The sequence below is a fragment of the Rousettus aegyptiacus genome, unplaced genomic scaffold (genome assembly GCF_014176215.1).
Source record: "Rousettus aegyptiacus isolate mRouAeg1 unplaced genomic scaffold, mRouAeg1.p scaffold_m13_p_6, whole genome shotgun sequence".
In the NCBI taxonomy this organism is placed as follows: domain Eukaryota; kingdom Metazoa; phylum Chordata; class Mammalia; order Chiroptera; family Pteropodidae; genus Rousettus; species Rousettus aegyptiacus.
In genome coordinates, this window is record NW_023416309.1 from 24,253,782 (window position 1) to 24,265,838 (window position 12,057).

General features: G+C 39.6%; 1 protein-coding gene across 6 annotated transcripts in view; it reads left to right on the top strand.

Annotated features, from left to right (window-relative positions):
- The first annotated feature begins 299 nt into the window (after window positions 1-299).
- FAM13C (family with sequence similarity 13 member C) overlaps window positions 300-12,057 on the top strand; it is a 118,703-nt gene continuing 106,945 nt past the window's right edge. For 2 of the 6 annotated variants that reach the window (XM_016127622.2, XM_016127621.2), the window contains exons 1-3: window positions 762-930; window positions 7,186-7,242; window positions 11,149-11,344. In XM_016127622.2, coding sequence (XP_015983108.2) covers window positions 869-930; window positions 7,186-7,242; window positions 11,149-11,344 — 315 coding nt within the window. In that variant the 5' untranslated portion in view covers window positions 762-868. The other 4 variants (XM_016127626.2, XM_036222550.1, XM_016127624.2 and 1 more) reach the window with 4 other exon arrangements.

Below are 12,057 nucleotides of genomic sequence, written 5' to 3' on the forward strand. Positions count from 1 at the left end.
CCTTTATTTAAAGGAGAGAGCAAGCGTTTGTGTATTTGATCTCCCGTCCTTCGTAAAGGTGCTCGGGAGCAGAACTCAGGCTTAGGAAGCCCCACCTCTTGCACGGTCCCCCTCAGTCACCAGCTAATGCCAGCAATAAATCCTCCACTCGCCCTGCGTGGGCTCATTCACAGCTCTGTCGTCCGGGGCTGGGCGCTTCCTCTTAAGGACTGAAATAATAGTGCAGACAGATCGGGTGTGATGCAGCGAGCCCTCCTTCAGAGTCTCTTCTTTTTTTCCTGGGCAATCTAAAACAACACACAAACAGAAAAATAAAATGAAAACGGCAGCTATGTCCCCTCCCCCGTCTCGCTCCCTCCCGGGTGTTTCGTGAACCACGGATGAATCTTTGCGAGCTTCCATCCCTAGAGGGGGTAGCTTTGTAAAATTGGTAGGAGACGTCTGGAAGAAAGCAAATCCTCCGGGGATTTCTGCACCTGGGCAGAAACTGTTGGGCTTTCCTATTGCCAGCCCGGGGGGTGGCTGGCACCGGGAGGCCGGGATTAAACGCGGCGCGGGGCTGGCAAGGTTAGGGTCGCGCGGTAACTCTCCAGGTGTTCCTTGCAGGGATCCCTGGGTCCCGGCCCCGTCGCGCGCCCCGCCCCTCCCCGCTCTGTCCCCGCAGCCTCGCGGGCTGCCGGGCTTTGTGGTTTGCCGTGCGGCTGGGCCCCTGCTGGGGGTGTCGTTACGAGCATGTGCAGACAGCAGCCCAAGGTAGAGCGAGCGTGCCGGGCGAGCCCTGAGACTTGCCTTGCAATGCCATGTTTGTGTGTGTGCTCTAACTCCCCGAGAGCGACCAGGGAGACGGCTCCCCGGCCGGACTTGGCTGATGTTTTCTTGTTTCTGTTTCAGCCTTCAGGATAATTCCTTCAGCAGCACCGCTGTAACAGAGTAAGTGTTTCTTGCCATTAAAATAAGACTTGCATGCCTTTCTCTGGAAGCAACTATTATGAAGGTACCTTCTACCGTCCCCAGCCACTCTTCGTATTAGATGCATTGTCTACTGTAATCTGCGGCTGGGAAGACCGCGCGAGACATGCTGACTGATGGGCCCAGAAATCTTTACAGGTTGAAATCAGCCTTTTAGCAGCTGTGGGAGAGATATTAAAACAAGCCGATGGCTTGCGGAAAGCTCAATACTCCGAGATATGTGTTCTTGGGGCTCAGATTTTTAAAAAATCTATTTGACGTTTTTTAAAAAAATTATTTGACATGTTATAAAGGAAGCTTTGTTGTATTTTGCCAACATTGGTGTCAGTTTTCGTGGAGTATGCTGTATACATTTACAACAAGTAGGAGATGGATGTAAAATGACTTGAGTTGGATTCCAGCATGTGATAAACAGGCTAAACTTATCCTCACCCCCTCTTGTCTAGAGCTTTTTAAGACTCAGTAGAGTAAACTTTTCTTGCATGCCCTTTGTCATTTTTGTTTTCTGACCTCAACAATCTGGCTATAGGAGGAATGAGTCATCTTGTCCTATGATTAAAGTGTTGATTGGGGCAACTAACACCATTTAAACACAGAATGAAGTTTAATATTTTATTCAAGGCCAGCAGGCACAGTATTTTTCATTAGATATTTATAGTTTAAGGGTTTAAAATTTTGTCATTTCTTTCTTAATCTATTTTCCTAACACTATACGTGTGGTAAAAATTGATAGTATATTATGCTATTACATGTAATTTTAATAAAATTTACATATGTATACATATGTATGGAATGTCTATACTTCCTTTAAGCAGTCTTTCTCTAGCCAAACTCATGATGTTTACTTCTGGGACCTTTTGGCAGAAGTCATTGTAAACAGTTTTTTAGGAAAAAGGCATTTATGAGGTATTATATTCAACTACATTAAGAAAATGCTGCAAGTTTAATAGAGAAAGCCCGATAACTTGGGATCTACATGCTTAAGTTCCCTAAAAGGCAAAAAAATGTGGGAATAGATATTTTGTGAATTTCAAGTCTTACCACTGTCATGATAACTTATGATAGAGGGAAAATATTCTACAGGATTTCTGAGGCCTTCTTGTTTCCCACGTTCTTTTGTTTCTCTGGGTATGCTACTCTCTGTGTCGAGCTTTGGGCTCATTTAAGTGGAGTTACTTAAAAAAACAACAACCCAAGGTTGATGTTATTTAGAAGATGCAATGTAAAATACATGTTGGGGCTCGCATCCCATTAATGAGCTTACTTGTTAATTGTGCTGCAATTTTGCTTTTTCTAAAATCCTGAGAGAGGGGGAGAGATGCTTGTCAAAGGATACAGGCCAAAGATGAGGCCAGGACTTCCTTGTTCAGGTGCACAGGTACTTCCTCCCTTTGCTGCACTTAAAACCATCAAGTGCTTTCTGGGCCTGATACTCTTGAGCTCTTTCTTTGTGGCCGAATCCCCAGTCAGCCAAAAGCTCAACAGCTTCAAAATGGAGACACCTAGTTCCAGATGTCACATGGACAATTTTTTGGAGGGTAAAGATTTTATAGTTAAATGCTGGGGAAAGTCTGGTACCTTGTCTTTGGCCACTCCCCAAAGAGTTCTGATTGCATAAGATTCTGTTGTTGTTTTCAGAGAAGTGACAGTGATTTATTTTAAAAAGCACTGAGTGACAATTAGAATGCCATCTGGCTAATTTAAAAATCTAAGGAGCGTATTTAAAACATACCCAAAGCTTCATAAGTGTAACAGCACAAACTAGAGTCATTTAAAACTACTCATTGTCTAATACAACATCTTTCCTCCTCTCATTAATATAAACCATTTTCTTTGGTTGTTTGGGCATGACACCAAAGCCAGAAGTCCCAGGATACACTATTCTAACACATAGATGTAGCAAGTGCTCAGTAAATGTTGGGGCGTGGTCTTGGCATACATAGAGCAGGCACTTGGTTTTCTTTTGTATTTTGGATACAAGACAACTTTCCCTTCTCTCTGTCCCCACCCAACTCCTCCTTCTTCCTACTTACACTCATTTATTTGGTCCCTGAAATTATACCTAGAGATAATTTCTTTTGGATTAAGGCCACTGGTGGTGACTCTTATTAAAATGGAAATTAAAAAGTCCGTCCCATGGGAAGTGGATTCAAGTTGTCATTAATACTTTAATACGCATTGTGTTAATAGATAGTTTAACCTAATAGAGTTCCACTTGGCCTGCTGGAGGTCTTACAAGAGTCAAAAGGAAGGAGAGTTGGGAGAGACTCAAGGACAGATTTTATTCTCTTCTCCATTTTCCCCAGGCCTGTGCAGCTCTGGACCAATTTAATTTCTTTTTCTACCTAATATTCCAAGATAACAATGGCCTTGGTCTTCCCTTCTGTATCTGCATCACTCTTTCATCTATTATTTTTTCAAGGTCATTTCCTATGTTGTCTAGCTAACTTGATATTTGAAATGAAGCCTGGCCAGCAATGAATTCTGACTTAGTTAACTGAATTTTTTATCATCTCAAACAATGCTTCTTTAAACCAACTGATCATTAATATCAACTGGGGAAGGGAGATTGGGATTTGTGAAAAATTTAATATCCCTGGCTTTATCCCCAAATGGGAACCTAGAATGGGTGATTGTGTTGGAGTCAGCCCAAGGCCGGTCTGGGTTTTATAAATTCAGGTAATGTTAAACTTTTTAGAAGCATACCAGTCAATATTAAACTTTTTAGAAGCATACTAGTTATGTGTGGGGAAGGGCAATCTGGTTTAAAAATTCACATTCCTGGGCCCTACCGTCAGAGACTTGATGTAGTGGGGCTAGGGTGGATGTGGGACCAGAGCCTGCTGTTTCAACTAGGCACTCCGGGTAGTGCTAATGCAAGTGGTCATGAGGACCGACTTTCAGAAACCCTACAGGATTTCATATTCTTACCTCTGCAAGTTTGCCTTCAGGGAACATGGTACTACAGGGTGAATGACAATCCTCTTCCTGGCACAACTACATTTTATCTAATAACCAACTTGAGATCAAACAGAAGAACCCCTCATGGGCACTTCTTTCTCCACCATTATTTTAACGAACAAGTTATTCTCTCTTTTTTGTGAGCCTCCGGGAATGTAGACTGAAGAGACTATTTGGTGGGCTTAGTGTGGGGGAGCAGAAATGACACAGGCTTCACTGCTTTACACCTTGTAACTCTGGACAATTCCTTAGACCTCTGTGTGAAGGTACGTCCTATTTCACAGCATTGTGAGGCTTAATTGAGATAAAGTGAGAGAGAAGATGAGCTGTGAAGTACATGTACTTTTTCTTCTTCTTGGTTGACAGAGGGAGCACAAGTCTCAATAGAGAAAAAAGGTAATAACCCTAAGCATTTCACAAAGAAATGATTGAAAGAACAAATTATCCACATATTGTCTAGGCAACCACAAATTAAGAACTCTGAGACTTAGAAGCTAATTGATGAGAACCTCTAGGAAGTCATTTAATAGAGTGCTAGTCACATTTTTATTTTTTTACTATTAATGAAAAATGGTAAGAAAAATATTTTATATTACAATCTAGTACACACATATATACATGATTTATTTAAGAAAGTTTTGTGAAATAACACTTAAATCTTACTATATTGACATGTTCTATTCTGTTTCTCTAACAATAATAACAACAAAACGCTGGTTGCTGCTATCTGGTTTCAAGACCCAGTAATAGATTACAACTTACAGTTTGAAAACCAGAAGATGTACTAGAAGATGCCCAGGCTTGAATATTTAAGGAGATCATTAAAAACATCGATCTTTAAATTCTTGTATTGGGTTCTAATGCAGAAGAGAGAGCCATGCTGAAGACCACTTGGGCACTTGATCTGCCCTGATTTTCTTCCAGGAGTGGGGATGCCTAAATATGGGTTCCCACTGTGGAACCTAGTTTTATAATTGAGCCAGTATTATACATTTGCAGGGCTGCTGAGCAAACAAACAAGCAAACAGTAGAATAATCAGAAAGGAGATGTTAATGAGTAGAACTTGATGGTCTTCATCAAAGCAAATAAAAACACTACTGAACTAAATGAGCATATATGCATGTGCCATGTATGCCAGTGGAGAGAGATCTATTTCATTGTTATATCGGTGAGCTAGGAATTGTGTTTCCTTGAGTAGCAACTGGAGGTGTTCAGTAGATCTTAAAATTGCATCAGCTCATTAGGTCCCACCTCATACTTCAGAAAGCATCTGCAACTTTGTATGTTCTGGTGCTGAGTTTCCATTTTTAACTAATTGTACTTTGAGAAGAAAGGTTAACACATCATATGAGGGTGATAAAAATAAGTTCTTGCCAAATTTCCAAACAATAGGTATTGTTGAGCTCTAGGGTTGAACCTTTGGTTGAACCCTAATTCTTTAGAAGCAACAATTAGATTTCTGTTCTTCATTGATTTTTCTACTTAGCTAGGTTACTTTTATTGGGATACATTTTTATTCACATTACAACCTCATATGATTTATTAAGTGAATGCCTCTAATAGAGGAGAAAAGGAAATACTTATGAATTTAACTTATTTCCCACGAGATGGACAGAGTGGGTTACTGACAGTCAAAAACATGAGAGAGCAAGAAAATTTAGTTCATTTTGTTGAGAAGAGCATTTTGTTAAGTCAATTGACTTTTTATTTTAATGGCTGGAACAAAATATTTTAGCACTTAGAGTGGGTTAGAGTCTGTAAGTGGCCTTTGTTTAATTCAGTACAAAACCATAACTTAAAAATGATAATAAGGGAAAAGAATGAAACTTTCATCAATTTGTTCTGTAGGTAAATTATATACCATTGTCGGTAAGGAATATTTAAAATTTTTAAATGATTTCATATAGTACAAATCTATATTATAGTTATATTTATGTATGTAGGTATTTATTTTTGTCGACTCATTACAGTGTGAATCTTTCAAGCAGAGTCCAGGTTTTTTCAACTTTGTGTCCTTAAGAAGTAGTGGTACTCAAAGTGTGGGTTCCCAACTTGTTTGTAACTTGTATGAGACAAGAAAAATATAGAGATAGAGAGTAAGCATTTGCTAACGTTTATAGGAATTTGATACTCTTGTGACATTTTTACAAAAGTGTCTATCCACATTGGATTGGAAGTAAAAAACAAACTTTTCAGTCTTGAATCCTGAAGAGTTTGAGAAGCACAGCTCCAATGGCTAATGCAGTAGCTGGAAGGGAATAAATGCTGAATAAATGCTTTTAGATTATTTCAGGGACCAGACTTGCTGAGAGGCCAGAGTCTGTTACTCAATTCAAGCATTTATTAAGTGTCTACTCTGGAGTTGCACTATTGACGGTGTATATAGAAAAAGAAATTACAGTTATTTTTTCTCATGGAATTAACAACTAATTAAAAAGATCTCGTAGGTACCAAGGAATTACGTAATAGTTCAAGGCAAGATGTAGTTGGTTAATGAAACTTCAGAATGAAGAGTAAATATTCATATATTAAGATTAAAGTGGGAACATGACATGTGCATGAATTTGGCTGAGAAGATTCACAAAGGTTGTGAGACTGGACTTGGGAAGTAAAGGATGAAGAAATCATTTCAGCCTTGAGTATGGTGGAGTGAGGTGGAGTGAGGAGATGGCTGAGAAGAGGAACAAAGATTTCCTCCTACATACTTGAGTGAGGGAATGGTTCTACTCCAGATTCCCTTAGGCAATGTGGAACACAATAGATTTTTCAATACGGAAGAGCTGAGAAGTTTTCACAAGGTTATCCCAGAAGTTTTATAAAAAAAGAAGAGGGTCAGGAAGTCCAGGGGACAACAGAGTAAGCCAGATGGGAGTGGTTTGGGACTGCATGAGGCAGAGGAAATGTCAAGGGGCACACAGTGGAGTCTCTTTTGAGCCACCAATCTTGGTGTTAGGTGTTCCCTCAAGTGCTGTGAACAAGTAGGTCCTTGCTAAGGTCTTGTTAGCTTAGGTGAGGCAGAGCAGTGGAGAAAACGGAGCTTACCTCTGGTTCTGAGCTTTTAAGCTCATAATGAGATGACAACATTGGTATCATTACCTGGTAGACATATTGGGGATCGGAGCTGGTTTGGGAGAGTGGTGAATATTATTCTATTTTTTTTGTCTATTTTGCTAATCTTAAAATAGGTATAGACTACTAGTGCTTCTGCTGCAGCAGACAGTTGGATCTGATGTGGTTTTGTTTCTTCTTTCCAGGTGTGAGGAAGACATAGTCTCTCTACATGAAGATCAGACTGATTGCTCCAGTCTCAGGTATGACCCGCCATTGCTTGAAGGACAGAAACCAATGGGGCCTGATGTCTTTAGTCTCTTGTTTGAATTCTAATAATTTGTTTTCATGTTTTACTTCTTATAATGGACTATCAGCTCTTGAAGAAAGTTTTATCTTGTTCACTTTTAGATACTACCTGTTACCATCCAGGACAGTGCCTTTGATATGAGGAATGCTCAATAAATGTCTATTGGATTAAATGTTGATTCTCTCATCTCAATACTCCCATCATAAATCCTAAGGAAGGAAATAATTCTAGATTTATTCACATCTTGTAGTCTTGGCCTTCAAGATGTTCATGGTATAATGGAAGAACCTTTACTGCTAAACATTTCTTCCGCATTTGCTTTGTTTTGAGCACTTTTCCCTACATTTTATTATATAATATAAACAAGCAAAAGGAGGCTAATGTTTCCCTCCTCATCCTGTGTCAGAAGGATTATATCTTGTCCAGAATAACGTAGCCACTATGAGGCAGAATCTGGACTCAGGTCTGTCTGACTTTGAAGTCCTCTTGTTGGATAACATGCATTTGTTGATGGCCTATTTTATGTGCCAGAAACTAGTCAGGATATGTAATAAAGAAACCAATCCCTGCTTCAGGAATTCAGTCCACTGGAGGAGATAGGCAAGAATATAGATAATGATGCTACAGTGAATTAAGTGCTATTTTACTGTAGATAAACACAGGATTCACTTAGAAAGACTGAATAGCCCAGATATGTTTCTGGGATAGATTCCTGAAGAAAATTACACATAGCACATCTTTTGTGTGTGTGTGTGGTGGTGGGGATTTAAGGCCAAGAAAAAATGATACCACCAAACCGAGGGAACAACTTACTGGAAAGCCAATAGATGCAGAGAAAATTGTTCAAGTTGAAGGAACACCAAGCAGTTCAGGATGATAGGAATCCTGAGAGCAATGAGGCCAGGAGTGGTAAGAAATGGAGCTTCAGAGATAAAGACCCAAGTTCAAAGGGTTTGTGTACCTTGCTAAGGAGTTTGAAATTTATCCTGGAGGTATGGGGAGACTAAAAAGAAACCCATTCTTTTTCTTTGCAGATAACCACTTGCCTAAGTACTGGTGAGAGTGAAAATAGCTCCCATTTATTGAGTTGTGGCCTTGAGCCAGCTTTCTATGGTATGCATTTCACAGACTGTTTTATCTCTGGAAGGTAGAGATGACATCCTTCTTATGGATGAGGGTTAGAGAAGTGAAGTGGTGTGGCCCAGGCTACGCAACTAATAAGTGGGAGGATCTTTTGAACTCCTGTTTTCAGAACACTATGCTTTTTCTCAGTTATGATTAATTCCAATAAGTACTGGCATAAATTGCATTACCTGTACTCTTCTGTTTTGTGGAGTCTGAGGAGCCAGTAATAGGTTAGAAATATATTTCTAAAGATGACTTTCGTATTTAGATTTTATATTTGCGTAACGAGAGAAAGATGCTTTTTGTTTCCCCTCCACCCCATCTTCCTTGCTTTTCAAGTCAAGGAGGTAAAATGAGATAACATTAATAAATTCTGGACATCTTGAAAATATGATATAAAATATGGTATAAAAACAAAGTTCAGATGTTATTTTAGGAATGAAATCTACCCAAAAAGTCATTTTGGATTTGAAAAGTCACTTTTCTTTTTCTTATTCTTGAGTGTTCTAGAATCCTTGTTGACTGAGGGTTAGGTTACTATAAAGGTAGCTGTTCTTTCTTTCGTTTCTCACTTAGGTACGTAGAGTGCATGGATGAGCATTATTTGTGTCTAGTGAGATGTAGGGCAGAAAACCTTTTTCCTTCTTCCCTTCTAGGTTCTTTGGCTAATCTAATAATTAAATTGACATAAGAGGGTAACAGGAAAAAAAAATTTAATTATGTACATATGGGAAGCTCAAAGATATGGGACTCTTTAGCAGTCAGGTTATTGAGCCATAAACATTATTCAGAGCTAAAGAGAAGGGGGTAGGGTTCTGGGATCTCAAAGGGGAGGAAGACAAATCCCAGGAAGATGAGAAGAGCAGACGTTTAGTAAACAAATGTTTGCCAAACTATGCAGATAAGTCTTTCCGATATAAAAAGTTACTTTTGGTGTCATCTCTCTCCTGGTACAGGTCCTCTGTATATATTCTTTCAGGCAGAAACCAGTCAAGATATGGAGTAGAGTAAAACAAGGGGAAGTAAAAAGCTCTTCTTGCGTCTGTTGGGTCTTGATTGTCTTCAGTTCAAAATAATCTACATGCCATACTAGCATATTTTAGGGTCACGTATTCTGTTCATCCTCAGGGAGAAATACATTTCAAATGAACTAGCATAGGTCCAACTGATGGTTTGATGTTGGTTTCCAAACCCATTAGTGACTTAAAATTTTTTTTTTTTTGGTTGTGAATGATTTTAAAGGACAATAGTAACCAGTGTCACTGGCATTCAGTTTTTTTTCATTTACTAACATTGAAAGGTCATTTCCCTTCTTGCATTTTTTTTTTTTACTAGATAGAACTAAGTTTGTCTTGAGGCTTAAGTTTAATTGTTTATATAGTTATATTTCTACACCTTGCCCACCTGCACCCTGGTCATGTTTCAGACCTCCATTCCTGATGTTTACATGTTTGCTTTGGTCTTTTCTCAGAGACTAACTGGAGCTCATCTTCCCTATAGTAGTTTAGTGATTTTAATCTCTCTCTCTCTCTCTCTCTCTCTCTTTCTCTCTCGTGTGTGTGTGTGTGTGTGTGTGTGTGTGTGTGTAAAGGCATTTTGAACAGTGTTCATAGGAACTATGCTTGTCTCTTTGCTTTTTGTGTCCTTGAGTCATGAGGAATTGCCAAAATCTCTTTTGTAGGTGCTTTTGGTCAGGGGGCAAGAGAGAAAAGCACCACTTGGCAGAAGTGGCACTAATTAGTGGTACTGATCTAGTACCAAATGATTGCCAGTGGGTTAAAGGTGATGATATTGATCGTATAAAGAGAATGTCCCATTTGGTTATGTCCATGGTATTTGCTGGGTTCTTAGCAAAATAAGAAAATAAAATGCAACTAGATTTAGGAAGGATAACTGACTTCAATTAAGAATGTTATTATGTCACTATTTTTGAGGCAATTGAAATGATGGGGTGGTGTTTTATTGAATTTGATTGGTGAATGAGAATTAAAAGTGCCATCCCAGCACTGAATGTATGACGGTAATACTAGCCCATTGGATCTCCCACGATTCCACACTGATAGAACTCAGACAGTGGGACCTTTGATTTTGTATCAAGGACGTTGTTCAGATGGCTTGGTTGGGTAAAATTTGGCCCTTGTCTTGTATTTTATCTGAGTAGCATGTATCTTATTAAAATAGACCCTGGTAAACTTTTAAATGCCTCTGAAAGTTGTAGGGAGGTGATTATAGACTTGTCAGTGAGGAAGAAGCGCCATGCCTGAACCACGGACAAATGAGGAGAGACTGGAGACCTACCTGCCCACTCCAGGTCTGGTGAATTATCCCTTCTACTAGACACTTTATTTAATCTCTGAGCTTCAGAGGCTTAATCTGTAGAGTTGAGATGAGAGTATCTAACCTGAATATCTAACATTATTATTGTGAGAGAAAAATATGATATGTGTGAAAGTATCTTGAAGAGAAAAATTAAAAACAAATATGACAGCATGTACAGTTACAACTACAAAAAGTATGTATTTATTAACAAAGATCGGAAGGGAATGTGGAGTAATCTAAAGAGTGAAATTCACATTTTTAAAGTTTTTGTTCCTGTGAAACCCTCTAAGTGGACACTAAAAATGTTCCTAGGTTCCATATAAATAGAGCAGCAACCAGTATCGCCAGCCCCTCTTTCCCGCAGCAGTTTATTACTTCTTGTGTTGCTTTCTAAAGTGGGTCTTTCCTGTTATAGAGATGAAAACAATAAAGAAAATTACCCCGATGCCGGGGCTGCGCTAGAGGAGCCCGCGTCCTCCCATGAGCCGCAGCATGTAGAGCAGACAGTGCTGGTGGACGGAGTGCTGCGACCCAGCATGGGCAACTTCAAGTCCCGGAAGCCCAAGTCCATCTTCAAAGCAGAGAATGGGAGGAGCCACGGAGAAAGTCAGGTATTGGGTTTACTCCTCAAGCCTTTGCCGAGATGCACCTTTCTCAGACGAGGGCACAGTTCTGGCAGACGGTTTGGGCGAGTTATTTTGCAGTAGGCGGGCGATTAAGGTGGCTTGTCCTTGCGCGTACCTCTGGCCTGAAACACGTGGTTAATAGTGCAGTGTGCTGGGCAGGCTAATAATGTAGTGCCCATTCAAAGTGATAGTCTTCAACACTGGACTTTGACGTTGATTTAGAGAAGCTGCTCTGCTCTTTGTGGGGAAGGGCGGAGGAGGATCGCTTTCTGTCTAATTTATCCAGGGCATGTATTCTTGCCCCATACTTGGAGAGTCTTCTCAGCCGATCAGAAGTCCCAGGTTTACCCGGAACCATTCTCCTTACGCTGCAGTTTAGCAGCCTCGAAGAAACACTGAAGTGTGTATGTGCATGTTTGTGTGTGCATGTAGCGTTTAGTTGTTTGAGGCCAATAAACATTTAAATGAATGAATGGAGCATATTTCCAACTTGATTTGGGTAATAAAGTTACATTTCATATTTTTTTTAACTTTTTCTAGTTGTAGAATGTGATATTTTTTAGATCTTGAAAACCTCTCAAATAATTTGATGCTTTCAAAAGAGATTACATGAAGATAACTCACTTTAAGCTTACTAGGAGGCTTGTCATGCATCTCATACAGTTTTTAGAACATAGATACTCCATTAATGTTAACTT